At 40.8% G+C, this 25,793-nt stretch overlaps 2 protein-coding genes across 2 annotated transcripts; both read right to left on the reverse strand.

Moving 5' to 3' along the window:
* Window positions 1–16,037: 16,037 nt before the first annotated feature.
* On the reverse strand, window positions 16,038–16,964 carry LOC113425745 (olfactory receptor 10G6-like). Its single transcript, XM_026687993.2, has one exon. It carries the CDS (start codon window positions 16,962–16,964, stop codon window positions 16,038–16,040), a length of 927 nt encoding a protein of 308 aa, XP_026543778.2.
* A 7,306-nt stretch (window positions 16,965–24,270) lies between these two features.
* Window positions 24,271–25,197, reverse strand: LOC113425744 (olfactory receptor 10G6-like). The gene has a single exon (XM_026687992.2). It carries the CDS (start codon window positions 25,195–25,197, stop codon window positions 24,271–24,273), a length of 927 nt encoding a protein of 308 aa, XP_026543777.2.
* Between the last annotated feature and the right edge of the window lie 596 nt (window positions 25,198–25,793).

Genomic DNA, 25,793 nt, shown 5'->3' on the forward strand with positions numbered 1-25,793 from the left:
GCAGTATATTTTCTTTTAATCACCTTACCTGTGGAGCATTTGAGATATTCTATGATATAATCAGATATTTGAAGTCTAAGACATTTATTCAATGTTAATCATGTTTCTGAAAGAAATAGTATCTGGCTAGGAAAAAAGAACTCTCTTTAATTTTTGCATTCCACATATGAGGTATGAATCCAATGCAACACAATAACCCAAAACATTTTCCCTGGGCTCAGTTGCTTTTGGAAACAAATCACTTTTGAAACTATTTATCAATGTGTTGTTTTAATACCATGAGGTGTGCAACAGGGGTGAGATTCAACTGATGTAACAACTGGTTCGGTGAGAGCGTGCTTTGTGCATGCACAGTGTTTGCTAATGACTTTCTCCAGCAATCCCTGTCTATTAACAGTTGACATATGGCAATCCATTATGCCATATAAAGCATAGGCTAGAACCCAGGTGGGCGGGCCAGCCAAACAGCTGATCGTTGGAGCAAATAGAACCGGTTCACTCCCAGCTGATCCTCAGAGCTACTGGTTCACCCAAACTGGGCTGAACTAGTAGAATCCCATCTCTAGTGTGCAAATAGATGCTCAATGTCTGTCCTTTCTCTAAGACTTGCAAGTATTTATAAAACTGAACTTGAATTCATTACATTCATTCATGTTTAGTTCAAAAAGCAGTTCTTAAGTTATTGACACTTGTAAAGATGTGATGTCACCTTTGCTATCTTTCACAGTCATGAAAGAGGAATGTTATTCAGTAAAGAAGGTTTTCTCATATGCAGTTGTATTTTGGAGCCCGTAAAATCCCATTTAATAGACATGCAGCATGAATTGGTAATGCCTTCCTCCTATTAATCTTTTTTATTGGAGGTTTACTGTACAAGATTTGTAGAAAATTTCCTTGCAAAAATCATAAACATATTGAAGAAGAAACTACACAATCCAATTTCCTGTGTTTATAGGCAATGAACACTGATACATTTTTCTACAGGAGAAATGGCAGCTGATTTTAATGATATTCCCTGGAAAAATTGTAAAACACACATTAAAGGGTTTTGGAAATACTTAAATGCTTTAAGGGTAATATTAGCCAAAGCATACTCACTAACTCTCTGTTGCTTTATTTTGGTTCTGTTCAGAAGTAAATTCATGACTTCAAAGTAATTTAAGTTGTCCCAAATATATTTCACCCAGATTGAGTATGCAGAGAAGATCCCAGGCTTTAGATTTCCTCCTAAATAGAAAGCTGGGTTAATCTACTGAAGAAAGATCAATTAAGAATGCGCAGTACCAAAAAATCTTATAAGCTTGCTGTACAACTTCTCCTTACATTGCTTAGAAGAAGATTGGAAGGTATTGATGGGTCACCTAAGCAAGAAGTCACTAGAATAAACTTTCCTTATGTGTATAGAAGCTTTTTTAGAAGATTTCTCTGATAGTAGATCTTTCAATGATTTCTGTGATGGAAATGAAGACTACATTGCTTTTACTCAGACTTGAGTTTGAGTTGAGAGCTCAATCTCAAGGTTTCTTTTCAGAAAGAGACTAGTTTTAATTTGCTATAGAAGAAGTTACCTTTGTGTGAAAAAAAGAGAGGCTATTTGCTTTTGTGAGGACTATACCGAAAACTTCCCAAGCATCTTAGGTTCTCCTCTTTTCCATTATCATGTTGCTTTTTTTCCCAGATGGCATGTTTACATGCTTCCTTAGAAGACGGTATTGTTATTAGCCTGGTATAATTTTTACAGAATAAAGAATGAAAGAAGGTTGCTATAGCTTGAGAACTTGAGACAGAAGAATGGAGGTCCACCAAGAACATTTTTTTTCAGTTTTGCAGTCCTTGACCTTCATCTCTTTATACTTAGGGAGTTTATGCAACTCCCACATCTTCTCAGTCTTCTTTTCCTGAATGTACACCCTTATTGCTTCCATCAAATTCCACTGGGTGTTATCTCAAATGTTTATTTAGAGGAAAGGCAATTAACATTATAAGAAAACCACTGAGGAACTGTTGATTGTAATCAACGTTTGGTTTCAGAATAATCAATGTGATGGATTAGGCAAGAAACAAGAATCAAAGCTAACTCAGTCCTGAGATTATTTACCTATTAAACTTATAGGTAAATAATGGATGGCTTACAAAGCCAGGACATAAATATAAAACATTAAAATTAACAGTCTAGGGAGATTCTCAGCTATCCGAGTCCTGGTTGTCCCAAAGGTACTTTTTCAGGCGGCAACTGGACTTTTCTTTGAAGACATTTCGCTTCTCATCCAAAAAGCTTCTTCAGCTCTGACAGGATAGTAGGGAATGGAATAATTTTATTCCTTGCAGACAGCTGGTCATTTGCATCCTTTTAGAGAGTTGCTGAGGCACTTGGAGATTTATCTGTGTCCTCAGGGTCACTTGAGTAGTGCAAATGATTCCTGTAGTCTGCAATTTTTCTGGAAATTCATTAATACTGTTGTGAATGAATAAAAAGTAATAAACCTAAATGCAAAGCAGGTTTTGGAAGCCTGCACATTTGATTGGTCCTTAAACAATGAACAAGGATTGGTTCATAACAAGCCTCTGATTGGCCAAGCTTAGGACACTTCTTATTGGTTATTAGTTTGAACTTGATGCACTTAGTATTGGTTAATAGGGTAACAGCCAACCCTATAAAAGGGGCTACTGCTGCCCATAGCCTTGCTCTGTTCTGTTCTATTTACTGTTATTAAAGAGTTGAAGTCACCTGTCAGATGTCTGGTCTCCATTATTCTCCAAACATAACACTAGCGATGAGGGTGGGATCCGGAGACCGAAGAGCTGACTGAGTTACAGAGCAACCAACAGAGCACGTGATCGAACACGCACCATCAACGGCAACATGACCAGCGGTGCCGTACCACCCGCTCCATTCGACCCAGAAACCGAAGACTGGGAGTCATACATGGATCGGTTCCAGATGTTTCTGGAGACCAACAATTTGAAAGACGCTACAACCAGCAAAAAAAGAGCTATATTCCTAACTCATTGCGGGCCTACCGTGTTTAAAATGGCAAAATCGCTTGCCAAGCCAGCCGAAGTAAAGCGATGGACTGGGACGTCCTCGAGCCTTTACTACGGGCTCACTACGCGCCCACCGTGCCAACCTTAGTCAGAAGACACGAATATTACCAGAGGGACCAACGGAAGGGCGAAAGCCTTGCCAATTACATCGCGGACCTCCGAAACCTTGGAGGCCTCTGCGGATTCTCCGACTTAGAAGAAGCCCTCCGGGACCGCCTGGTTCTGGGCCTAGAAGACGGCACGATCCAGAGCAAAATTATGGCTAAGGGGGACATCAGCCTCACCGATGCCCTTAAAGAAGCCACTGCAGCGGAGGCGACCAAGAAGTCGGCAGCCTGAATGCGCCGCACCAACGCACCGCTACGTCAACTCGCCAAAGATACCTCGCCTCGCTCAGAGAGACACCGGTATCGACTCACCACGAAGACCTAGAATCCCCATCAGAAAGCGATGAGGAAGAGGTCAACCAACTCCGAACGGAACGAGACCAGTTCACACAACCCTCATCCCGACCGTGTGCAGGATGTGGGGTGAATCACCCATGATCCAGCTGCAAATTCCTCGATGCACTCTGCCGCATTTGCGCGGGAAAAGAGGTCACATCGCAAAGGTTTGCAGAAGCAAACAAAACTCAAACCCCGACAGGCGAATGCCAGTCTTCAGAATTCTTGGCACACCCGAAACAAACTGAATCACCAATGGGGAAGCCACTCCTACAGAAACAAACCGTCCACCACTTCCACCAGGCGTGAAGAAACCAGGCGGGAAGAGACCCACCAAACAATTACCATAGGCCACGCTACATCCCTTGATGCCGGGAAAATCCGAGTAGAGTCGCAATCGAAAACAAACCTTGCATCATGGAGGTGGTCTCAGGATCATTCCTCTCGATGGTGTCCTGGAAGGCGCTTCAACAGCTCATCCCGACGATTCGCCGCCAAGACCTAAACCCTCAAAGGGTTATCCTCAAAGATTACCAGGGTAACCGAATTCCGTTGTCGGGTCCCGCCGATTCCAGGTCTCTTTCAAGGACCGCATCGTTGCACTGCCACTGACTGTCATGGACCGTGACCGGCCTAGTCTTTTAGGCCTTCAATGGTTCAGACCACTTGGAATCACTGTAGCCGGAGTCCACCATGCCGAGAGCAACGATTGGGAGGAAGCCCTCGTGCAAGAATTCCAAGACGTTTTCGCGAACAGACTAGGCAAGTACAAGGGGACCCCAATCTCATTTAGCTTGAACCCCGAGGTAGCACCCATCCGCCTTAAGCCGCGGCGGGTGCCGTTCGCCCTGAAACTTAAAATCGATGAACAACTCGATAAACTGATACAACAGGGCGTGTTGGAACCCACCGACCACGCCCGATGGGAAACCCCAATAGTGACGCCTATCAAGCCTGATGGGTCACTGAGAATTTGCGGAGACTACCGGGCCACCCTAAACCACGCACTCCAGCAAAGTGCATATCCAGTGCCGGTAGTGCAACACCTGCTCCATTCCCTGGGTGGCGGGAAAGTTTTCGCTAAACTAGACCTAGCACAGGCTTATCAACAATTGCCTGTAGATTCAGCCACCGTGGAGGCGCAAACTATCGTCACGCATAGGGCGCATTTAAATGCCAACCGGCTCCAGTTCGGGTGAGCGTGCCCAGGAATCTTTCAGAGCTTAATGGAAAGGCTGTTACATTGATAAGAGGGGTCGTACCGTATTTCGACGATGTGCTCATCGCCGCCCCGAACAGGGACATTCTAGAAAAACGACTCCGCCTAGTTTTACAAAGGTTCCAAAACGCAGGCCTCAAAGTCAAAAAAAATAAATGTCAGCTATGTACCGAAAGGGTGGAGTTTTGGGATACCTCCTGGACAGTCAAGGAATCCATCCCACTGAGGACAAACTAAAGGCAATTAAGAAGGCCCCCACTCCAAGGAACAAGGCAGATCTACAGGCGTTCCTTGGACTTATCAATTTTTATAACGTCTTTTTACCCAATAAAGCAACCGTAGCTGAACCATTACATAGACTCTTAGACAAAAAAAGCAACGTGGGTTTGGGGACAACGTGAACAAAACGCTTTCCAGCAAGTAAAGAAATTGCTAACTTCTGATTCTGTACTTATGCAGTACAACGAGACTCTGCCGTTAACTATTACTTGTGACGCCTCACCTTTTGGCGTTGGAGCAATCTTGGCCCACGTCTTGCGAACGGAGCAGAAGCTCCCGTCGCATTTTTTTCACGAACTTTAGCTAAAGCTGAAAGAAATTATAGTCAGCTGGATAAAGAAGCTTTAGCTATTGTGGCGGCAGTTAAAAGGTTTCATGAATATGTGTATGGGCGTGCGTTTACAATAATTACTGATCATAAACCACTACTGGGGATTATTGCGGGTAATAAACCAACCCCATATATATTGTCCCCCAGAATGACCCGCTGGTCTGAATTCTTGGCGGCGTACAACTACACCTTGCAGCACCGCCCGGGAAATCAATTCTCCACGCTGATGCATTGAGCAGAACACCGCTTCCAGAATCGGTTGAAGATCCAGCCCCAACCATCACAACGTTGCAAATTGAGACTCTATACGCACCGCCATTGATGGCGAGAGACATTGCCCTCGAGACAAAACGAGATCCGGTCCTGCAACACATCTTACGCTGGGTTGAGCGTGGGTGGCCAACAGAACAGCTATCACCTGAATGGGCGCTCTTTAAAGCACGCCAAACCGAGCTGTTTTCTCAAAAGGGTTGCATCTTGTGGGGCGATAGAGTCGTAATCCCGGCAAACTGCAACAAACTGTTTTAGCGGTATTGCACGACGGACATCCGGGCATCGTGCGGATGAAAGCACTCACATGAAGCTACGCTTGGTGGCGGGAATCGACAAAAGAATCGAGGCCTGGGTCGCCACTTGTCAATGTTGCCAAGGCGTCAGCAACGCCCCACCTAAAGCAAGCCCAACCGAATGGGAAACCCCTAGAGGACCTTGGTCCCGTATCCATATTGACTTTGCGGGGCCTACGAAAGGGCACACTTTCCTTATTACAGTCGATGCTTATTCAAATTGGCTCGAGATCCATCGAATGAGCACCACTACAACGGACTCAGTTATCAACAAATTAAACAGGTTATTTGCCACACATGGTTTTCCGGACGTCCTCGTCTCGGATAATGGCCCACAGTTCACAGCATTACCATTCGAACAATATCTTGCTGACTGGGGCATCCGCCATGCGTTAACCTCGCCCGCACACCCTGCGGCGAATGGGCGTGCAGAACGCATGGTACAGTTCGTAAAAAAGACCCTCCACAAAATGGAATTCAGAAACATCGACGAGAAAATCAATCGAATTTTATTATTGCAGCACATCACGCCCCACAGCGTTACTAACAAAACGCGCCGAACTTCTTATGGGCGGAAACTACGATCGCACCTCGACAGGCTCCACCCGCGCACACGCACCCGAAAAGCCTTTCGGCTCCAGCAGCAAATGCCGGGAATTTAAGGTAGGCGATTTAATCTTTGCCAAAAACTTCTCCGGCGACCCTTTATGGATACCCGCTACTGTTACACACCTCACTGGGCCTAAATCTTACTGCCTGCTAACAGACGATGGCAGGGTGTGGAAACGCCACATAGACCAACTCCGTTCGAGATTACTACCCAGTGCCAATGGCTCCCCGGGTTCACCAACTGAGGGGGAGAAAATATCGAGGAAATTGACTTCGATATAACGGATAGCAGGCCAACGGAAACCCTACGGCCCAGCTGAGTACCGGGATTGAAACGGGGAGGGAGTTGACTTTTCCATGGGACTTGAACACGGGGGAAACCGAACTGCGAAACCCCGAAGAAACATTGATTGGTGGAAACAACAACAACGGAAGCAGCACGGAATCACTGTGCAGCGAAACGGAACTTAATAAAGATCATCCAAACGCTCCACCGGAACCGGACTTAAGAACAAACCCGGTGGAGCCACGGAAATCATCCAGACAGACCAAACGGCCTGTCTACCTTGAAGATTTTGTTACAGCTCCCCTCAAATGGAACCCAAGGGGGAGGGGTATTGTGAATGAATAAAAAGTAATAAACCTAAATGCAAAGCAGGTTTTGGAAGCCTGCACATTTGATTGGTCCTTAAACAATGAACAAGGATTGGTTCATAACAAGCCTCTGATTGGCCAAGTTTAGGACACTTCTTATTGGTTATTAGTTTGAACTTGATGCACTTAGTATTGGTTAATAGGGTAACAGCCAACCCTATAAAAGGGGCTACTGCTGCCCATAGCCTTGCTCTGTTCTGTTCTATTTACTGTTATTAAAGAGTTGAAGTCACCTGTCAGATGTCTGGTCTCCATTATTCTCCAAACATAACAAATACCCTAGTGCATATTTCAGTCTAGACTTTTAGCTATGCACTTTGAAATGAACTCCCTTCAAATGGTGTGGGCATATGAACAGATTTCCAGAAAAATTGCAGACTACAGGAACCATTTGCACTACTCAGCTGAACCTGATGTCACAGATCAAGTGCCTGAACATTAGCCGTGCTGCTTTATGAAATTTTTCTCTGAAATACCTGTTTCTGCTGGTTTTCGTTCTCATAAAAGGCTTCAAATTTGAAAATTTGTCCTTATTTTTCCACCTTTTTTTGCCAGATATTTATTATTTCTGTATTTGCATTGTAGTGCAGAGAAGAGCAATAAAGGTGATTAGGGGGCTAAAACATATGAAGAATGGTTGCTGGAATTGGGTATGTCTAATCTAGTGAAAAACAGTCCGGGATGAGATGATAGCAGTCTTCCAATATCTAAGGGGCTTCCAGAATGAACCTGAAAACAGAACAAGAAGCAATGGATGGAGATTGATTAAGGTGAGAACCAACCTAGAATGGTTGGGTCCTGCTAGAACAATTAACAAGTAGAACAACTTGCTTCTAGAAGTTGTGGATACTGCAACATTGTAGGTTTTTAAGAGGAGATTGGACAGCCATTTGTTTGAAACTGTGTAGGGTTTCCTGCTTCAGCAGGGATTGGACTAGAAGACCTCTAGGGTCCATTCCATCTCTGCTATTTTATTATCAAGTCAAGAGCTTCCAGATTCTTCCAAAACCTCAGATTGTTTTTATTTCTTTGTTCCTTCCAAGACTCTGGAAATTCCTTCCAGAATATGTACACAATGCTTCTATTCTCTTTTCTTCAAATATCCTGCACCTTATGAAAGTTTTACCTATTCCTGTTTCCAATGCTGAATTATATTACAAAAACATTGTCTCATCATGAATGAAATACCAGAATCCAAAATAAAGCCTTGGAGTTCTTAATGTTAGAGCTTTATTTTATTTACTCTGTTTGAAACAAATGCTTCTGAATTAAAACAGGTGACAATAATAGGACTCTGTTTTTCATTTTCTTAATGAGAATAATGTTTATGTTCTCAGACATTACAAATTACAATTATCTACAATACAATTACAATAGAGCCATGGTGGCAAAGTGATTAGGGTGCAGTACTGCAGGCTATTTCTGCTGACTGCCAGCTGTCTGCAATTTGGCAGTTCGAATCTCTCCAGGTTCAAGGTTGATTCAGCCTTCCATCATTCCAAGGTGGGTAAAATGAGGACCCAGATTATTGGGGGCAATATGCTGACTCTGTAAACCGCTTAGAAAGGGCAGTAAAGCACTGTAAAGCAATATATAAGTCTAAGTGCTATTGCTATTGCTATCTACATCTGAGATGGAGCCAATTCTTTTGAAACCATAAACAGGATGAATATACTGGAATTGTTGCAAAAATATCCAATATATTTTCATTAGGGAAAAAAAACTCTATATTATATAGTACATATTATTAGATAGGTTATTAGATACATATAGTATTATGTATCTATTCCTCTGTCTAAACTATGAAGTTTAGATGGAATCTGTGATGATCAGGGAATGTAATTTAAATGCCAAGGTTATATGAGGTATATGATACTAAAATGATCCATATTAATAGCAATAGCACTTAGATTTTTATACCATTTCATAGTGCTTTACAGCCCTCTCTAACCAGTTTACCGACTCAGCATATTGTCCTCAACAATCTGGATCCCCACTGGGTCCTCATTTTATTGACCTCAGAAGGATAGAAGGCTGAGTCAACCTTGAGCCCATCAGGATCAAACTCTAGACTGTGGGCAAAGTTAGCATGCAATACCACATTCTAACTACTGTGCCACCACTAAGATGCAACTTAGAAAAGTCAGATTGACAGTGAATCCATGCAGTTTGGATGAGTCAAAAGCAGAAGTGGTATTCAGCAGGTTCTGATCAGTTCTGGAGAACCGGTAGAAGAAATTTTGAATAGCTTGGAGAACTGGCAAATACCACCTCTGACTGGAGATTTTACAGTATCTGTCAGCCTTCAAGATTTTCTCCCTTTGCTTTGCATCTTTCGGCTGTCATAAGTAACAGGGGGAGATGGGGGGGGATATGGTTATGGGAAGTGAGTTGGAGGTGTTACAAAACAGAATTGTATAAGCTGAGGGGAGTAGATTCTTGCTTAGGCTTCTATCCTATGCTATGTGCAGCTACAACTTTTTATCAAAATATGTCAAGATCAATGGACAGAGGCCTCATCACCACCTGGAGATGCCCACATGATGATATACAAAACTTTTAATTGGATGAGCCAATTGAACTATTGAGGGTGGGAACGTTGCCATCATTTTGTATATGTGATTTAAGTGCCCATTTTCTCAGATTCAGAATTCTTTTGTTGCTGCCACTTGATTTCCAGTAAAATATATATTTTCTCTAAATAATGGAGTCTAAGTATTTCTTTCTTGGATTTTGAATGGAGCACCAGCTGACATTATTCTGAATCTCCACATTACCAGCCCACCTGGAGAATTAATAAATTTTCTTCCAAGGGGGTCTGAACACAATGTCAAATCCAGCCAGTGACCAAGAAGACCTGGGAGTGACTGGAGGACCAGATTTCCTGCTGTTAGAGGCGGTCGGGGAAGCCGACTTGTCAGCAGAATTAAGTCTTGGTGGAAAACCAGCTGTAAAACCCAAATGGTCCCTGGGAGTCAGCTGGAAGGATCCTGAGGAAAAGCTTCCTCCAGGAATGACCACTATCCATCGGTGTGGAAGAGAAGAGCCATGGCAAGAGAAGGAAAGAAAGAATTTTTTACTAACTCAAGCCATGCATCTTTTAAATGAAGCTATCGGAGAACCTAAAACTGAGCAAAGGTATGAGGGAGAGGAGGGGGAGGCAGCCCCAGCCAGAAGAATCAGAGCAGCCAACCCCATAAATCAACCTGGGCTGGCGCAAAAGGCAGCAGCAGCCCAGGGCCCCCCAGTAGGAGGAGTAATTGCTAGAAGGCACAGAACTCCAAAGGTTCCTCCGTTGGAAGTAAAATATGGGGGGAGATCCCAAGGAATTAGGATTCTTCCTGGCACAAGACTGAAGCCATATGGAGGAATATGGAGAGAATTTTTCCTCAGAAGCAGCCAAAGTTAGATGTGTTACAAGGGTTTTGGGGGGAACAGCTGCAAAGTGGATAGTGACTTTACATAATGATAATGCCCCCCAGCTGATGAATTATGATCTGTTCATGACTGCGCTGCGGGCCAGGTTTGAAGACCCACTTGCTGAACGTAAGGCCAGAATTAGGATGAAGACCATAAATCAGGGGTGGAGATCAGTGGCCAACTACACCCAGGAATTTAGAGAACTGGCATGTCATATTCGAGGCTGGTCCCAGGGAGCCCTGATAGAAGCTTTTAAAGATGGGTTGAATGAAGATGTATATCAAAGCTTATTGCCAGAAGAGACCCCATGAGCTGCAGCTGTGGTACATGCTGGCAGCAGAGGTGGAAATTGATCTTACCCGAAACAGACACTGGGGGGGGGGCACTTGGTTGGAGCAAGTCCTCCCCCACCAGCCCTCGAGAAGCCTTAAAACCTCAAAGGGGAGGAATGGTGGCAAAACCCAAGATCACTGCTTGCTTCTGATGTGGGAAGGAAGGTCACCGGGCTGCAGACTGCTATGCCAAGCTAGAGCCAAAGGGGGCACCAGGAGGAAGAAAACCTGAAAAATACCCAGCAAAGCCTCGCGAACTGGCACTTAAAATGGAGGAGGTTGTAGAGATTGCCCCTCAGAAAGGAGAGGAGCTGGGAACTCCAACCTCTTCTGAAGAGAGTGAATCCGAATTGGAAGACGACTCACTGGTAAGTCCAAGCAAGGGCCCTATTACCATTCCAGTGAGATTAAGGGTACCCATGTCGGGAGCCAAAGGGAAATGTTGGCCTTGTTAGACTCTGGGTGCACAAGGTGTGTAATCAGGTAGTAGAGAAAATGGGCTTAAGGCTAAAGACTTTAAAAAAGCCCATAGCCTTTTGCCAACTGGATGGATAGGTAGTTGGGGGCAGCCCTGCACATTTCATAACAGAACCAGTAAAAATGATGATGGGGAAGCATAGAGAGACTTTGTGTTTTATTGTGGCTTCTGGGATGGAGTGCCCCCTAATACTGGGTTTGCCCTGGCTCCAGAAATGGAACGCCCATGTTGATTGGAGGAGGGGATCATTGCACATACGTATTGCCCCTCCAAAAGGGAGGGGCAATCTCAACCGAAACTCAAGAATCCCACTGAGCTGGCCTCCACCGGCACCGAGAGTCTGAGGAGGGAGGAGAAAATTCCAGAGGAATATTGGGACTTAAAGGAGGTATTCAGTGAAAAGGCTTTGGATGAGGTTCCCCTCCATCGCTCAACAGATTGCAGCATTGAAATTTTGCCAGGAGTGAAACTCCCAAAACTGAAACTGTACTCGATGACACTGCGGGAGCTAGAAGAGCTGCGGTCATTTATCAATAAAAATTTGGAACGTGGTTTCATCCAACCTGCTAGACCCCAAGTAGCAGCCCCTGTATTATTCCGTGAGAAGGAAGATGGCTCTTTTCATTTATGTGTGGACTATAGAAACCTCAATGCCATGTCGGTGGAGAACATGTACCCCCTCCCCTTGATGAAGGATATGTTGGCCCACTTGGCCAAAGGGAACATTTTTACGAAATTCGACCTGAGACAAGCATATTACCGAGTTCGAATTAAGGAAGGGGATGAATGTAAAACTGCTTTTAACTGCCCATGGGCTATTTGGAATTCGACATTCTTACATTTGGCCTACAGGGGCCCCCTGCAGTATTCATGTCAATCAGATGTTGCATGAACATTTATACAAAGGGGTGTTGGTTTATCTTGATGATATTCTTATCTACATTGAGATTCGTGATCAACATGTGAAATTAGTGCGGTCAGTTCTGGAAAAACTTCGAGCTGCTGAACTGTACGCAAGTTGTCCAAGTGTTAATTCCAGCAGGAGAAAATTGACTATTCAGGCTATTGCATATCACATGATGGCATAGAAATGGATCTGGGGAAATTTTGTGCAGTTTTGGAATGGGACCCTCCCCACACCAGGAAACAACTTCAAAGTTTCTTGGGACTTGCTATTTTTTTCCATCAATTCCATACCTGTTTTTGCGAAGATTGCAATGCCTATCACAAATCTCCTAAAAGCCAAAGGGGAGGTGAAACCAAAGCCTAGTAAACCACTGGAGTGGTCCATGGAATGTCAAGCTGCTTTTGAGAAGCTGAAACGACTGTTTGCTGCTGAACCAGTACTCAAGCACCCAAACATGGATGCAACTTTTGTAATCCAAGCCGATGCGAGTGACGTAGCAGTTGGGGAAGTGTTACTACAAGCAAATGAGATGGGGACTCTGCAACCATGTTCATATAATCCCTGTAAACTAACTGAAACCGAAAGAAGATGGTCCATCTGGGAAAAAGAAGCTTTTGCAGTTCGCTGGGCTCTGTTAACTTGGAAGCATTTCTTAGAAGGGGCAAAACACCCATTTGAGGTGTGGACAGATCATAAAAATTTGGAGGCTTTGAAAACGCCTCGGAAGCTGTCTCCCAAGCAAGTTCACTGGGCACAGTACTTTAAGCGCTTTAATTTTTCTTTGAAGTACATTCCAGGGGGGAAGAACTTCAAGACAGATGCTTTATCTAGATTACCTCAATATAATAGTGCTCGCCAAGAAGTGGTACGGCCTATTGTCCCAATCAAACAGTTGGCAGCTCCAGTAGTTACCAAAGCCCAGAAAAAGAAGGAAGTTGATTTATCAAATGATTTAACTGCACAATTAAAAGAAGCTCTAAAACTTGATGGTTGGTTCCTTGCTCACTCAAATAACTGTACAGTTAGAGATGGATTGGCATGGGTGGGGGCCAAATTATATGTGCCAGCAAAGCTGAGAAACCAAATATTACAGCAAGCTCATGGCTCTAAAGCTGCTGGACATTTTGCATTTGTGAAGACCTTACACTTGGTTAAAAGGCAATTTTGGTGGCCTACCTTGAAAAAGGACATTGAGACTTATGTGGCTAGCTGTCCTATCTGTGCCTCAGCCAAACAGCCTCCTGGTAAACCAGCAGGCTTACTACAAAATGTTGCTAGACCAACTGCTCCATGGAAGAAAATTTCTATGTATTTTATAGTGGAATTGCCTGAAAGTGGGGGGAATACAGTTATTTGGGTAGTAACCAATTTGTTTTCCAAACAGGTACATTTCATACCTTGTCTGAAAATCCCATCTGCGAAAATGTTAGCTAAACTGTTTATTTTACATATCTACAGGTTACATGGGGTTCCTGAACGCATAATCTCATACAGGAGTGTCCAGTTTACCTCAAACTTTTGGAAGGAGTTCCTGAAGTTATTGGGCTTTGCCTAGGGCTTAAGCTCCACCCACCACACCACAAACCAATGGGGCTTGTGAGAAGTATTGGAACAGTATCTTTGTTGTTATATAAATTATCAGCAAGATGATTGGACTGACCTATTGCCATTCGCTGAGGTGGCATATAACAATTTGGTACATAGTAGTACTGGGTTTACTCCATTTAAGGTGGCTTCAGGACAAGACTTTGTACCCATACCGAAGCTTCCACAGGAGAAACCTAACATTCAGTCATTAGATGAATGGATAACACAGCTCCAGCTTACCTGGCCGGTTACCCGTAAAGCATTAGATGATGCTCATCAAGCCCATAAAAAATTTTCAGATAAAAAGAGAAGTCCACAAAAACCATATCAAGTTGGTGACAAGGTCTTTTTATCCACCAGATATTTGCAGACCACACAGAAGTAAAAAAAAGCTTGGATCTAAGTATGTTGGATCTTTCTCAATTGAACAAATTGTGAACCCTGTGGCAGTCCAACTGAAATTACCTAAAACCTTTCAATGGATCAACCCTGTTTTCCATGTTAGTTTATTAAAACCTGAACATATCTCCAACTCAGGTCAATCCCCCTGTGCCATTGCTAATTGAAGGTGTACAACATTTTGAAGTTAAAGAAATTTTGGATTCTCAAAAACAAAGGGGTCGACTCCAATATTTGATTGTTTGGAAACATTTTCCTCCTTCCCAGTCTGAATGATAAGGACATTAGAGCTCCTAAGCTTATCAAGGCATTTCATACTAAATATCCTGATAAACCCTAAAAAATAGTATTATGGTGTTACCTGTATATTTTCTGTTACCTTCTATTTTTATCTTTTATAGGACTAATGTCTCTTTTGCAGGAGGGCCGAATGTCAACCTTCAAGATTTTCTCCCTTTGCTTGGCATCTTTTGGCTGTCATAAGTAACGGGGGGAGGAGGGGGGATATGTTTATGGGAAGTGAGCTGGAGGTGTTACAAAACAGAATTGTATAAGCTGGGGCAGGGGATAGATTCTTGCTTAGGCTTCTGTCCTATTCTATGTGCAGCTGCAACTCTTTATCAAAATATGTTAAAGTCAATGGACAGAGGCCTCATCACCACCTGGAGATGCCCACATGATGATATACACAACTTTTAATTGAATGAGCCAATTGAACTATATGGGGTGGTAACATTGCCATCACTTTGTATATGTGATTTACGTGCTCATTTTCTCAGATTCAGAATTCTTTTGTGGCTACCACTTGATTTCCAGTAAAAGATATCTTTTCTCTAAATAATGGAGTCTAAGTATTTCTTTCTTGGATTTTGAATGGAGCACCAGCTGACAGTATCCTTCCCCTGCCACTCCCACCCAGCCATGCTCACAGAACTGGTAGTAAAAACATTTGAATCCTACCAAAAGCCAGAATCAACAAGTCCAAAGATGTGGACCATCCCATTGGTTCAGAAGGACTCTTTTCCTTAAATGAAGATCATCAAGGAAGTCCTCATAAGATATTTTCTCTCCAAAAGCTTAGGAAGTTAGATGATCAGAGACCTCAGCATGACTCAATCAGAACACAATGTAAATAGACAGTGTTTGAGTAAATTTTGGAATCTCAGGAAAATATTGGCATAATCTACAAAACTTTCAAACACACAGACTGCTGTTTCATTATTAATATTTCTGAATATTTTTTTACTGAAACAGAATTATCTATAATATTTCCAAAACTGATAATATACTTTGTTACAGTTCCCTTTTAAACAATAAAAGAATAATAGAAGAACAAATTTTATTCCAAAGTGAACGTATTTTAGTATACATCTGATTCAAACAACCATAAAAAGTGGAAATATACACAGATATGCAAGAGATAAACAGAATTTTTTAAAAAATATAAAGAAATGGTATTGGGTTTCCTGTCTAATCAGGAGGTTGGATCAGAAGACCTCCAAGGTCCCTTCCAACTATTCTATTCTATTCTATTCTATTCTATTCTATTCTATTCTATTCTATTCTATTCTATTCTATTCTATTCTATTCTATTCACATAATCTATAAAACTATCAAATCCTGGCTGAGTTACAAATTAGTTAATAGATACTGTAGTTCTGGTCTCTCTTCCTATTCTCATCTGCAGATCCACATAGTAAAGTAAATTGGAGTTCACATCTGGTCATCTAAACTTGAGAAAAAATACATGGTGCACACCTGTTGCTATCTACTCAGGATTCCCACCCCAGAGTTTCACCAGAGCAGTTTTCATCTCTTTGTTCCTAAGTGTGTATATTATGGGATTCAACAGAGGTGTAATGGTGGTGTAGAACACACATACAACACTCTCCATGATGTCCCGAGAAGCCGGTCTCAAATAACGAGAAAATAAGGGCAGGTAGTATATGACCACCACAGTAAGATGGGCAGAGCAAGTGGAGAAGGCTCTGTGTCGTCCTTCACTTCTACTGATCTTCAAAATGGCTGTGATGATGTAAGCATAAGATGCTAGGATGAGGAGAAAGCAGATGATTGTCACGAAGCCCATGTCAATGATGATAACCATTTCTATAACATGTATCTCAATGCAAGCCAGCTTCAGGATGGACGGAATATCACAGAAGATATAGTCAATATAGTTGTTCTCTCCATAAGGCAAATGAAAGGTAAGAGAGCTCTGAAAGGCAGAGTGGAGAGTCCCTCCAATTATGGTACCCAAGGAAAGAATGATGCAGGCTTTTAAGCTCATGAGGTTGCCATAGTGAAGTGGTTTACAAATGGCCAAGAAGCGGTCATAAGCCATCACGGTGTAAAGAAAACATTCTGTACACCCAACTGAGTTCAAAAAGAATACCTGTGAGATGCACCCTGAGAAGGAAATGATCTTTTCCTGCTGGTTGAATCCTGAACTAACTTTGGGAATCACCACAGCTGAGAAGGCCATGTCCAGGATGGAGAGATGACAAAGGAACCAGTACATGGGCTTGTGCAGTTGAAGGTTGGTGATCACTGCCAAGATGATCAGAGAATTTCCACAAAGAGTGAGTGCAAACATGATTGAGAAGAAGATAACAAAGGGGACCTTTAAGTCTTCTGTACAGGGAAACCCAGAGAGGATGAATTCATCTGGGGCTGTTTGATTTGGACACTCCATATGGGATTTTTGTTTTCAATTATCCAACCTGTTGAGCAAAGGGGGTTAGTTCCTACTTGTGAGAGGGCATTGACAGCGGTGGTGGGATGCTGCTGGTTCGGACTGGTTCTAGCAAACTGGTAGCTCCAACGATCATCTGCCCCTGCCCACCTGCTCCCACCCAATCCTGTCCTATATTTCCACGTTTTTCAGCTCAGCTGATTCGTGTGGCACTGTGGATTCCAGCCCCTCAGCTGTTTTACTTACTGGGGCTGCCCTAGAAGGTAAGCTTTCATACTTGAAATTGGTGTATTTTGAATGCTGCGTGAAGAACTATCTCATAGAACCAGTAATAAATTCTTTTGAATCCCACCACTGGTTGACAGCATACTTAAATTTTACAGATATTGCAATTATTTTCTAAGAAGATCATGCCCACCAGTCAACTCTTCCTTTGACATATAAATCTATATCACATCATTGCTTCTCAGCATGATGAAGAGAGAGCTGTTTATTTTTCAGTTTTCATATCCATTGAAATACAGCATTGAGCAGTAAGACAAGTTCCTTATTTAAAAAAAAAAAATCTTCTGGATATCTTTGGTGGAGCTGCTAGTCAGTCGTTTCTCAGTAATTTTGTTCAATATATTATTAGCTCTCTTCCCTTAAAGTTACAATCTGTGATTGCTTTTTATAACTTTAACACAATTTGGAAGATTCTTCAGTTCTCTTAACAAATCTGAAAAAGGCTCCCTCTCAAAATCTGGGGTTGTTTTTCAGAGTTAATGATGTTCCTGAAAGAAGTAATGTCTGGCAAAGAAAATAAATCTCTTCTTCAAACTTCTAAAGTCTAGTCTAGGGCTCAGTCAGGACTTGTGAAGGAGAAATACTCCTTATACCCCAAAATTCTATGTAATTTGGGAAAAAAATAAGAACTGAAAAGGAGAACATATTGTAATGTTAAAAGCACTATTTACTTAGTATTTAACCAGTATTTACATCGGCAGATTTAAATAAGGTTGGGGAAATTAGGTTGTAATTCTTTTAGGAATGTTATCTTGAATGATCTAGCAGGATTTTCTTCTCCTTGACTGATCTGTTGATTGGCTATAACTCATCCTATTTGAGCTGCAAATGGGATACACCTAATGGCTTTTGTCTTATTTAAATCTGCTCACCTAAATCTACTGATCCTGTTTGACTCTGGACAATGAACAATGGGAGTTTCCTCCCACTAGCAAACATTAGCCAAAAGGTTGGCCTGTTGAAAGAGGCACTATCAACAGCAGGTTGAGAAAAAATGCCAGAGAAAGACCAGGCTTCAAAATGTTTGCAAGGTATCTCCTTGAGAAGAGGCCACTAAGAAAGTAACAGGAACATTCTCCTTTACTCATTAACCTGATAGAGAACAGAAGTATTTGGAATTGAGGTTCTTTTATTTGGGTAGGAGAAATCAGATTTTGTTTATATGTTAGTTAGAAATTGCTTGATAGTAAAAAGATAGAAGCTAAGTTTCCATCAACCCAAGAGAAAACAGAGGTATGGAGTTAGAAACAAATAACCTTGGTGATGGAAATCATGCAGTTCTTCCTATATATTAGTTAGGAAATTTTTGATATGAAAATGTGATGGACAGGATCCAAACCATGTTTTTATCTCTTACGCACATATATAGTCCATATACAAATTGAAAAATGTGTATCCTCAAATGACCATGAAGAAAACAATTTGCATTCGCCTAGTATACCTTTTACTATGTTGAAATTCCCGAAGATTCATCGATTACACAGCATGGAGAATAGATTTTGTTTAGCATTATTATATACTTCACTTATCTATTCCAACATTATACTTTGTACAATATACACCACTCAGAATCCCTCTGTGGTTTAACACTCTAATAAATTATTAAATAAATAAAATCTCAGGGAAGGAGTGATTTAATTCATTTCTCCCCCAAATGCGATATTTGCTGGAGTGAAATTGACTGGAAGAGTAGAAATGACAATATTTCTAATGCTGTTCCTGGAAGAGTAAGTGGAAAATCCTGATGGAGTTTTTGAATTATTTGCTTATTAACTTGTAGCCTTGTAACTTTTAATTCTCTTTCTGTTTGGAAGACTCACTGAGCACTTCAAGGAAAACAGATGAACTTTCTCTTAATGGACAGCAATGTATTTTAGTTGCTCCAAGATGAATCCTGAATTGAGCATAGAAAGGAAGTTTTCAGACTTTCTGTTTCTGTAAACTTCAGTTGATATAATTAATTGCAAAAATCCCAACAAATGTAATTGCAATTTTTTAAAAAAGTAATTCCATTATTGTGAGATACATCTAGAAATATTTTGATTTCTGTTCTCAAGATCTTATGATCTCTTGTATGATATGAAGTGAAGATGTGAAATGAAGAATTAGGCAGTCGGAATAAAAGAATAACAGAGTTGGAAGGGATCATTGAGGTTTTCTAGTCCAACCTCCTGCTCAGGCAGAAAACCATATAACAGGTCAGACAAATGCCTGTCCAATCTCTTCTTAAAAACTTAGAGTATTGGAGCACCCACGACTTCTGGAGGCAAGAGTCTGTAGGGGGTGTGCATAAGTGCACCAACGTGCCTACTGTCCCTGTCCTATTGTTTCTTTTTTTCTTATTCGTATCCATTTCATGTATCCATAACCATGTTTATACTTATACCTGTTATCTAATAATTGCTTGACAAAATAAAATAAATAATAAAATATAAGATGTTTCACTGGTTAATTGTTCTTACTGTAGGGACATTTCTCCTTAGTTCCAGGTTGGTTCTCTCCTTGATTAGTTTCCATCCATTGTTTCTTGTCCTGCCTTCAGGAGCTTTGGAGAATAGTTTGACCCTCTCTTCTTTGTGTCAGCCCCGATATTGGAACACTGCAATGAATTGTATGTATTTGTATCTCCAGGTAGGAGCAGTTAGACTCTTTCATTTCCACATCTTTTTATAACATTGCATCTTCAGTGAATGTTCTGCCTTTATTCCCTAGAGTTAATAAACATTATTTTAAAATATGGTTGATTTAGGAGAAAGGCAATTAAAATTGGCCAGAAACTCCCTTGGGAAACAATTACTTTCAAACAATAGGTGAGTTTGAAAGTTTGCACACATAATCATAAAAAAATCAATACTTAGAATGATTAATTTATTCATCATTTTTCTGCCTTATTATTTGGATTATCTTTTTCCTTCTCGAAAATTGAATGTCTGTTTTTCCCTTAATTCCCATAATGTTGTCCTCACCTTATAATCCATGATCCATCTTGTCTCTTTCCTGATTTGTTCTTATGCTTCTGTTACACTAATCTAGACTTACTACTCTAGTCATGGACCATTACCAGCTATATGAATAAAACCAATATTATAATCTCATGACATGCTCTGGATATGATGCATGTTTTTAGCAAGAAATTCAGTTAATTTATAGATATGCAATACTAAAAATGCATCCCTATATATATGACCCTGTCCTGTAAAATAATATTCCCCTTTTGATTACATATTGTTTTTCACTTGCTTCTATGATTCTTTGTTAATTTTTCTTTGGAAGATTCCCTGTTGGTTTTGGTAGTTACAATTCCAATGAAAACAAAAAGACTAGGGAAAGGAATATTGAATGCATTTATAGTTGCAAAAAATCGTAACAAAAATGGCAAGGACCACTAATCTTCATGATTAATGCAAGCTTATATCTCTCTTGAAACATGAGCAGGTGTTACCTTACTAGGAATCTGAAATAAATAAATCTTTATGATTTGTGTTTTAGTGCTGTGGTGGCACAGTGGTTAGAATGCAGAACTGCAGGCTACTTCTGATGACTGCTGCTGCTGCCTGCAATTTGGCAAATTGAATCTCACCAGGTTCAAGGTTGACTCAGCCTTCCATCCTTCCGAGGTCAGTAAAATGAGGACCCAGATTAAAGTGTTTGAAGTGGTATATAAGTCTAAGTGCTATTGCTATTTATATGACTGGACATGTATTGCTTTCCATTTTCCCCTGATTTTATGATTTTCTGTATAAGGGTCCACCTTATATACCGATTGCTGGGGCATTCAAAAAGTCAAGATGCTGTCTGCAATCACATGACATAAGACCAAGAAAGCCATCATTTAGATTTTTCTTGGGGACATTCTTGTTCGGTGCCATAGAATAATGGCTGAACATGACCCATCAAGTCCATATTGGGCTTTAATGAGCAGACAGATTGATTTTCTTCAAGAGGATCTGTGTCCAGCCTGGTTCTTCAGGTCTTCCATTGTTTCGCCCATTGTCACTATAATTGAGTCACCTCATTTCTGTTTTTCATATAACAAATTGACACTGAATAACACTTCCCATGCATAAAAAAAATGCTTTTGATTTTCCCTCCATTCTTCTCCACTAAAATTTTTATTATTGAATTGTTTGTGGCTATTTATTTTATTAAAAAGATGTTGAGACTCTGGAAATCATGCAGAGAAGAGCAACACAAATGATTAGAGGATTGGAGGCTAAAAAATATGAAGAACTGTAGCAGGAACTGGGCATGGCTACTCTAATAAAAAGAAGGATAAAGGGTAACATGATAGCAGTGTTCCAATATTTGAGGGGCTGCCACAAAGAAGAGGGAGTCAACCTATTGTCCAAAGCATTAGAAGGGAGGAAAAGAAGCAATGGGTGGAAACTAAACAAGGACAGAATCAACCTAGAATTAAGGAGAAACTTCCTCACATTAAGAACAATTAATCAATTGAACAGCTTGACTAGAACAGAATAGAATTCTATTCTAAAATAGAATAAGAGTTGGAAGAGACTTTGCAGGTCTTCTAGTCTAATCCCCTGCCTAGGCAGGAAACCCCTGACACTTCAGACAAATGGTTATCCAACATGTTTTTAAAAACTTCCAGTGTTGGAGCATTCACAACTTCTGGAGGCAAGTTGTTCCACCGATTAATTGTTCTAACTGTCAGGAAATTTCTCCTTAGTTCTAAGTTGCTTCTCTCCTTGATTAGTTTTCATCCATTGCTTCTTGTTCTGCCTTCAGGTGCTTTGGAGAATAGTTTTGACTCCGTCTTCTTTGTGGCAGCCCCTGAGATATTGGAACACTGTTATCATGTCTCCCCTAGTCCTTCTTTTTATTAGACTAGATTTACTCAGTTCCTGCAACCATTTTTCATATGTTTTGTCCTTGAGTCCCCTAATAATTTTTGTTGCTCTTCTCTGCACTCTTTCTAGAGTCTCAACATCTTTTTTACATCATGATGATGATGAATGTGAGGAATTCCCTCTTGTATTTGCAGAGAAAGAATTTCCAGAGAAAGAATTACGTTATATCTGCCATTTGACTAGGGAAGGCGCTATATCAAAGACATTCATACAGCATGAGACAAACAGATGCCAATACATTCAGAAAAAGTTATTAAGTATTTTTTTTATTTGAAAAAAATTACTTTATTCAAAGAAGCTTAAAATACAAAATGCAAACGTATTTAAAAAGGCCTTAACAAGAAAAAGTGTCTTTTAAAAAATATATGTACATAATATCCTCCCTAGTTGAATGCTAATTAGTATAATACATTCATCTAGGGAGGATGTTATGTATATATGTGTTGCTTTTTTCTTGTTTTTTTAAAGACACTTTTTTCTTCTATAACTCATAGTCATGTACAAGCTCTCCAATAAAAACTAGTTAAATAATTATTTTTTCCCTCTCTGATTGTTTTTCCTAAGTGCCTTAATTGACATCCCTTCAGTAATAGACCTTGCAGGAGACAGAAAAATCCCAGCTAGCAGTCCAGAAAGATTTAAACATATCACATCTCATAAAGAGACATGGTGTGGGGAGGATGGTTTGATGGAGTTCCTTCTTTTCCATGTCAGCAAAGTTAATTGAAACTGGCTGAAGAAGGACATCATGAAGTTCTATGAAGAAATTCTGGTTGGATGAGGACCTCTCTAGGAGAGCAGCTAGCAACATCGCATGGGAATGAGTGGTCAGCAAACTTCAGGTTTCCTTCAGCATTGCTTACATCTCAGATACTTTCCTGACCATCTGTTCAATCTTTTCTTGGAAACCACATGAACATAAGAGGACCAACTAGTGATTCCACTGTCAGCATTCCAACTAACCAACTCCAAACCAATAAACTCCGAGACAATCATTTTCTCAAAGTTCCATTTTATTTGAGTTGTCATATTGGCACATCTGGGGAAAACCTAAATCTGAGAGTTCTGGGTTTTCCCTCCCCAAGAGAAAATAAAAGATTCATCCCCTGCACCCAGCAATCCATCACATGGCCCAAACAAAACATTGTCCCAACTGAAGACATTTCTCCAGACACTCCTCTCCACTCCATGTTACTCTAGAGTAACATGTCCTTGACTTTCCAAGAAAGAATGTTGTTGAGTCTAATCTTCCACCTCTCTGTGAAATCCCCCCTCTCAAATTTCCAGGCACCAAATGTGGCAGCCTCAAAACTTCCAAGTAAAATATGGTTTCCACGGCTGACATCTACTACTTTGTACCTCAAAGCAAGTCATTCACCCCATAATTAAGAAAGAAGTGATTACACACAAAACAGATTGTGTGATTTGAAACAATGCACGCCCTCTTGTATTTGCAGAGAAAGAATTTCCAGAGAAAGAATTACGTTATATCTGCCATTTGACTAGGGAAGGCGCTATATCAAAGACATTCATACAGCATGAGACAAACAGATGCCAATACATTCAGAAAAAGTTATTAAGTAAGCGCACCAATGTTTTATTATATGTATCCATGTATTCATAACTATGTTTTTACTTATACCTATTATCTTATAAGCAATTGACAAAAATAAATAAATAAAATTAATAAAATGTTTCTATTCAGCTCCTCTGCTTTCTTTCAAAGATGCTTTTTTTTTCAATAGGCAACTTTTTTATTTTTCTTTGAAGACATTTGACTTCTCATCCAAGAAGCTTCTTCAGCTCTGACTGGATGACTGGATCATCAAGCATTCTCCACTATCCAGTCAGAGTGGAATAAGCTCCTTGGATGAGAAGTGAAATGTCTTCAAACCCCTTCCCCCAGAAAGTCTAGTTGCCTTTTGAAAAAAGCATCTTTGGAATAACCATGACTTGGATGACTGGGAATCTCCATAGATATTTAGTCATCCTCTGCCTTCCATGCAATTTGACCCTCTATATCTATTTTTTAACAGTGGTCAGTAGAAAATTTGAGTGCAGACATACAATAGATAAAATATAATGAAAAACTATGACTGTTCATCATTGTTTGTTTGTTTAATCTAAAATGTCTTGGATTTACCTGCTGCTGTCTAGTCTGGATTCCAACGCCAGAGTTTCAGGAGAGCAGTTTTTATCTCCTTGTTCCTAAGGGAATATATTAGTGGGTTCAACAAAGGTGTGATGGTGGTGTAGAACATGCTTAACACACTATCCATGGATTCCTGAGAAACTGGCCTCAAATAGTGATAGAACACAGGCAGGAAGAATAGGCACACCACAGTAAGATGGGCAGAGCAAGTAGAGAAAGCTTTCTGCCATCCTTCACTGCTACTGATCTTCAAAATGGCTGTGAAGATGTAAACATAAGATGTTAGGATGAGGAGAAAGCAGGTCATCGTTATAAAGCCCATGTCAATGATGATAATCAGTTCTTTGAAATGTATGTCACTGCAAGCCAACTTCAGGACAGGTGGAACATCACAGAAGACATAGTCAATATGGTTATTCTCCCCATAAGACAAATGAAAGGTGAGAGATGTCTGAAAGGTAGCATGGAGGCACCCACCAATTATGGTAGCAAGGGAGAAAATGAGACACAATTTCCAGCTCATAATGTTGCCATAATGGAGTGGTTTACATATGGCCAAGAAGCGGTCATAAGCCATCACGGTGAAAAGGAAACATTCTGCATACCCAACAATGTTCAAAAAGAATACCTGGGTGACACACCCTGAAAAGGATATGACCCTTCCCAAGACGTTGAATCCTGCAATAACTTTGGGAACCACCACAGCTGATAAGGTCATGTCCAGGATGGAGAGATTACACAGAAACCAATACATCGGCTTGTGCAGTTGAAGGTCCGAAATCACTATTAAGATGATGAGTGAATTTCCAGAAAGAGTGAGTGCAAACATGATTGAGAAGAAGAGAAGCAAGGGCAGTTTGAACCCTTGTGGATATGGAAACCCGGAGAGGATAAATTCGTTGGGGGCTGATAGGTTGGAACACTCCATGTGTCACTTATTCTTATATGCGTCCAGGTCTTTGAGCAATGAGCCAATCAAATGGAACATTTTGCCTGAAGTTTGTTTCTACCGGATAGATGTGTCTCACAGTTTCTGTGTGTTTTGTAGGACTTGAGTTTACTTACTTTGCTGTGTGCTTTTGTTTCAGATGTAGAAAACAATATCACATCATCCTCATTCTGTCACATGTCAAGGTACCACTGTAGAAAACACATTTAAAAGCTTTTAAATTAATAAATATTCAATGTGATGGAGAAAAAGCTACCGTTTCCCCCTTTATTTCATATTCATCTATCAAATAGTGAGCAGTCCATTTCACTAATAAAGGGAAGCTCCTTGAAAAGTATCTCTAGGTGGAACAATTATCTAGTGGCCCAAAGGGGATTTTTCAGGAGGCAACAGGACTTTCTTGGTTTTTCTTTTGAAGACATTTCACTTCTCATCCAAGAAGCTTCATCAGCTCTGACAGGATTTAGTGAGTCACTTAATTAGTGAGTTGTCTCTAGCAATCCTGAATATATATAAGTTTGAAAAGTCTCTCCCTCCCAATGACTGATTAGTATACCACAGAGATCCTGTGGCTT

This window comes from Notechis scutatus, chromosome Z (assembly GCF_049901735.1).
Source record: "Notechis scutatus isolate UNSWTSFEM ecotype Mainland chromosome Z, rNotScu1.2, whole genome shotgun sequence".
Lineage (NCBI taxonomy): Eukaryota > Metazoa > Chordata > Lepidosauria > Squamata > Elapidae > Notechis > Notechis scutatus.

Excerpts from the sequence above, each read along its gene's own strand:
- LOC113425744 (XM_026687992.2), bottom strand. The coding sequence starts at position 25,197 with ATGGAGTGTTCCAACCTATCAGCCCCCAACGAATTTATCCTCTCCGGG.
- LOC113425745 (XM_026687993.2), bottom strand. The coding sequence starts at position 16,964 with ATGGAGTGTCCAAATCAAACAGCCCCAGATGAATTCATCCTCTCTGGG.